The 5,067-nt window shown below is 41.8% G+C and overlaps 1 protein-coding gene across 1 annotated transcript in view; it reads left to right on the top strand.

Annotated features, from left to right (window-relative positions):
* Positions 1–5,057, top strand: part of LOC128878330 (uncharacterized) — a 107,203-nt gene extending 102,146 nt beyond the window's left edge. Inside the window, exon 5 of the mRNA XM_054126448.1 lies at positions 2,657–5,057. Coding sequence (XP_053982423.1) covers positions 2,657–3,069 — 413 coding nt within the window. The 3' untranslated portion in view covers positions 3,070–5,057. The remainder of the gene's footprint in view (positions 1–2,656) is intronic.
* The last annotated feature ends 10 nt before the right edge of the window (positions 5,058–5,067 follow it).

Genomic DNA, 5,067 nt, shown 5'->3' on the forward strand with positions numbered 1-5,067 from the left:
TGAATGTACATACTGTCTTCACGGAAATACTGTCTGAGTAGGTTTGGGGTAGTTTTTAATGGCGATGCATACGATCAATGCATATCTACGACTGTTTCACATATTATCACACATTATAATAGTATAAGATTTTGATTTTTGACACAATCTTCCTCATATGTTCCTCAATCTCTAACCCCGGGTCCACACTGCACGAACACTGGTTCGCGTACATCGTTCGTGAACATGGTAGCTAACCCTGTTATTCACCGGCTTTCGCCGTAGTGTGGACGGGAAATAGCAGAGTTCGCTAACAAATGGTCCTCCTAATAGGCGTAAAATCGTAAAAGTAGCGCCGCTGAGTTAGGCGAAAACTGAGTTTGCGAACCAAATTCACCGATCCACGAGGTGGTGGATCCGGCGAACACGTTCGGGAAAAACATCGCCTTTTTCCTCGTTCTTGTCCCTTTTCAAACCCTCGAAGCTTGGGCATTGCTATTCTTTCCAACTGTGGGGCTGATCTTTATGACCACCCGCAGGTAGGCACATACTCCAAAGGGATAATATGCGTGACCGAAGTTAACATAATTTTCTTATTACTCATCCAAGTTTGTATATTTTTTGTTGTATCTTGATGAAAGTATATGCAATATATTGGCGAGATTTTCCTGATAAAAATGGCATCAAACACGATGCAATTCAGACAACTTTAAGTTTCGTTTACAATATGCAATATTTTTATAATATTATTACTTGATTTTGTGAGCCAGTAACCGATTAGAAAGTCTGTTCGAAAATAGGAAACAGATTGTAAAATTCTTGCCAGGAGATAATTAGGGCCTATGAAAAAACTAGGTAACTTTTGTAGCTATGTGAACTTGATACCCAACGTTTCAAAAATTCATTTTTTTCATGGAAAATAATAGCATTTCGTTTGTACTTGATTGTGCCATCAATAGTTTCGTTTGTACCTTCATAAATTAATAAATAAAAAGAATAAAAAAAATGACCAGCACCCGACATTGAGATTTTTGAAATTTGTTTTTTCCCTATTCTTTAAAATCGTTTGTACCCGTTTGTATCGCTTTTCGTTTCGTTTGTACCTCAATAGTTTATGATTTATAAGCAATTGTTTATACGCGTAAGGGGAGAGTTCGTCACTCATCAATTCTGCGTATTTCTGAAGAACTCATTTTGAAGTGGAAACGTAAGGGAGACCGCATCGTTTTCAAAATGAAAGTTACAGGCACAGAGGAGGTACAGATTTAAAAAATTTTGAAAATTAATTTACTCCTTTCTTAGGCGTACAACAATTGGCTGTAAAATTTAATCCAGCGAAGTATAAACGAAGTGAAAAAACAGATTACAAAAATCTCAATGTCGGGTACTGGGTGATTTTTTTTTTATTTTTTTTATTTATTAATCGATGAAGGTACAAACGAAACTACGAACTACGAATTTTTGAAAACTCGGGTATCAGGTTCACATAGCTAACTTTTTTAAGACGTGAAGCTGACAAAGGACGTAAAATGGTATTTTTTAAAATATTAAGAGGCAAGCATACTGTCTGAAAAACAAGGTCAACGAACATTTCTTGAAGAATAGTATGTGTAATATATATATATAGGCGATAACAAAATCTATTACTTGTCATAAGCGAAACTCAAAATTGTCTGAATTGCGTCGTGTTTGATATCATTTTTATCAGAAAAATCTCGCCAATGTATTGTATATATTTTCATCAAGATACAACAAAAAAAGCATAAAAACTTGAATGAACATTAAGGAACTAATATCAACTACGGTCACGCATATTATCCCTTTGGAGTATCTGCCGGCAGGGTGGTCGTAAACGGTCGTTTGCTTTCGAGCATTTCCAACCATGGAGGGGATGCGGATCACCCGAATCCTCAAAATAACATCAGTTTCACAGGAGTACGAACATCGTAGATGTTCGCCGGCATGTTAGCGACAGTAAGAACACCCTTGGGAATGGTTTCAGGCTATGTTCTTGTTCGTGTTCGCCGTAATGTGGACCCGGGGTAAAGATTCATGTAAGCTCATGTATCATTTCTGTAAATTACTGTCTGCACAATCTGTAACGAAATAGCTCCGAGTATAAAGGGTCAGGTCTGGATTAGTTTTAGTTACCACGTTTGTATTTTTATCTTTGGTAACATCTCAGAAGTTTAGCGTTCGATGACAATACAATCGACAGTCTACATCCACCACAAGCGTATTTACCCACCCCCAGTGGCTACGTGAAAAGTCCTCCAAACAGTGATCAATCACCAAATATTCACCGTCCAATTCAGGCGAGTTTACATTACTGCGGTTAAGAACCGCTCGTAGGGTACTCTAAAAGGATAAATAGGCGTCGCATTTCCGACACAAGGGGCGACTTAAACTTCCCTTAACCGCGTCACCGCGCGAGATAGCGAAAAGGTTGCCTCGTGATCCCGATTAAGGGTAGAGAGACAGAGAGAGAAAAAGAAAGACACAGCCAGGTTGTCGTACGCTACCCCCGTACAACCCTTAACTAGCCGCGATGCATACTACTTCTTCATCCCCTTCCTCCCTCCTGTTCATAACCGCCGCGGAGTCCGGTAAACGATACCGGGGTTGGGTGTTAACGTAAGCAGCTCACGTCTGACGCGTCACGTTCTGCCATTTGCAGAGGCCAGGGCAGAGATAGCCGGTCCCTCGGAGAAGTTCGTGAGGCCGGGTAGCACCCTGCAGCTCCACTGTCTCGTGAAAAAGTCTACCGAGACGCCCTCCTACCTGTTCTGGTACCACAACTTCCGGATGATCAACTACGACGTCGATCAGGGCGTCAACGTCAGCACCGACCTCACAGGGAGGGAGAGCTGGCTGGAGGTGCCCCGCGCCTCCGATCGCCACTCCGGGAATTACACCTGCGAGGCGAGCAACGCTCAACCCGCCCGTGTGTTGGTCCACGTGTTCAAGGGGGATAATCCAGCCGCCATGCAGCACAGCATCGCGTCCTCGCCGTCTGTCATGGCGTGCAGCGCCCTGCTGACGATGTTCACCACCCTGAAGCTCGTCCTCCACTCCACCACCACCAACTGACCGTCGTGCGTCGGCACGCGTCCCACCACGAAGATCTAGGAGCCGCGATGCGATTCGCGATGCGTTTCGCGGCCGGAATTACACCGTGAGTGATGTGGCATGCTTTTACGAAGTTTCCAGATTTTACGAAGTTTCCTGGTGCACCATCGGACGCCGGGGATCTGCGGTGAGGACTCGGGGGTCGAGGGAATGCCCCTGATGCGGCTAGGTGAACCCCGAGGGTTGCCGAGAGACCTTATCGCGGACACGTGTTATAGTGTGGCACGGGATGGCGATGGTTTCGGGATGAGCTCTCACTGGGAGCATAGGAACGTTTCTGTGACGAGTTCCGGGCGATTATATCTCTGTAAATAGCGATGCCGTATCGTTAAGGCCACGGATGCTCAAGCGGACGACCCCGTTGCGTCGCGTGACACGGACTTGAATGACTATATTATATTATTAGGAAATGAGGTTTGAGACATTCAGAAGTAAATTGGTAATTATTCCTCACTCTTCGAAGACGAAATTAGGTTGAGATATATGTTTAAAGGTTGAATTATATTTAGATATTGAAAATTATGATTTTTTAGAGTAAAAAGAGGGCCATGATTCACCGACACCAATATTTAAAGAATTCTGAAATAGATTGGTAATCATATCCTATTCTGCTATATTAAAGATTGCCATTTTCAAGGGTATAACAAAGGAACCGTAATTATCAGAAAACAACGTTTGAAGAATTCAAAAATAAACAGGTAATCATGTCTCGCTCTCCAATATTAAAGATTGTCATTTTTTAAGGTGTAAATGTAACCGTCATTTTATCAGAAAACAATATTTGAAAAATTCAGAAATAAATTGGTAGTCATGTCCCACTCTCCGATATTAAAGATTATCATTTTCGTGAGTATAAAGAGCGTTTAATATTGCGCTAAAGAGCGCATAATTATTGGAACACCCTGTTTGGGTCGATGATTACAAAGATCATAAATTTATTTAGAATCTACAACTACATTTACTTGATTTAATATTGCGTTTCATAAGGCACACATAAATTCTACAAAATGCCATATTGATAGAAAGAAATAATCAAATTTTTATTTCGTATTGCGATTCATAAAAAATATTTAAAAAATTAGTAGGTAAAATTCCCCGAGTGCAAATTGTCAAATAATTTAATAAAATCCAAATTTAAATAAATCATCCCTTCAATTGTTTTCGAACCCCATCGATGAATTCAAATATTCAATGACCACAAAGTATTATTTTACTTGCGTCCCAGCTCGAAAATATCGCGAATACAGGTATCGAAATTAATCGCTGGCGGTTTGGTTCGATATCGGTTACGTTGAAGTCCGTGTCGGCGATTTCCATGGTAGCGAAAGATCGCATCTTTATTCGTGGCGTTTTTGGCGGATGACAAATTGGACCGTTCGGTATCCCTACGTTGCTCAAGCTGGCATTTCACGCGACGCCGCTGTTATTAACTGTTGTGATATGTGTGACTGTAAGCTATGTGTAACTCTCGCGATAATAGAACTGTAATTGTGTAATCTGTCTGCGACGAGTGGCACGATTAATGGCGACAATCCTGTCGCGATTGGACGCGTTTTGCCGACCCAAAAACTTTCGACGTTGTTCCGCCTCGTAACGACAACTTCATTCGAGCGCGGTGTTAACGCCGCGTTGGATATTTGTTACGTTAATAGCCGCGACGAGGGACACGCGACCATTTCGCGTCGCTCCGGCGACTAACGGCCGCGATTAGGGTGGACCTTAGTTACACTTGCTGGAACGTTTCGTTTTTTTTTTTTATTTCGGAAACTTTGTTCACGCTATCAACCGTCTGGATTGTGCCGTTTGGTGAAATAATAGCTTCGGCCAATGTGGCATTATTTTTGGTGGCATCATGTTAGGTTTCTGTTGGCAGGATTAGCAGGAAAAAGATAGTATTAGAAAATATTGAGAAGAGTTTCACTTAACAGAATTAGGAGAAATGGAAAATTGTTAAGCAAA

The sequence above is a fragment of the Hylaeus volcanicus genome, chromosome 6, assembly GCF_026283585.1.
Source record: "Hylaeus volcanicus isolate JK05 chromosome 6, UHH_iyHylVolc1.0_haploid, whole genome shotgun sequence".
In the NCBI taxonomy this organism is placed as follows: domain Eukaryota; kingdom Metazoa; phylum Arthropoda; class Insecta; order Hymenoptera; family Colletidae; genus Hylaeus; species Hylaeus volcanicus.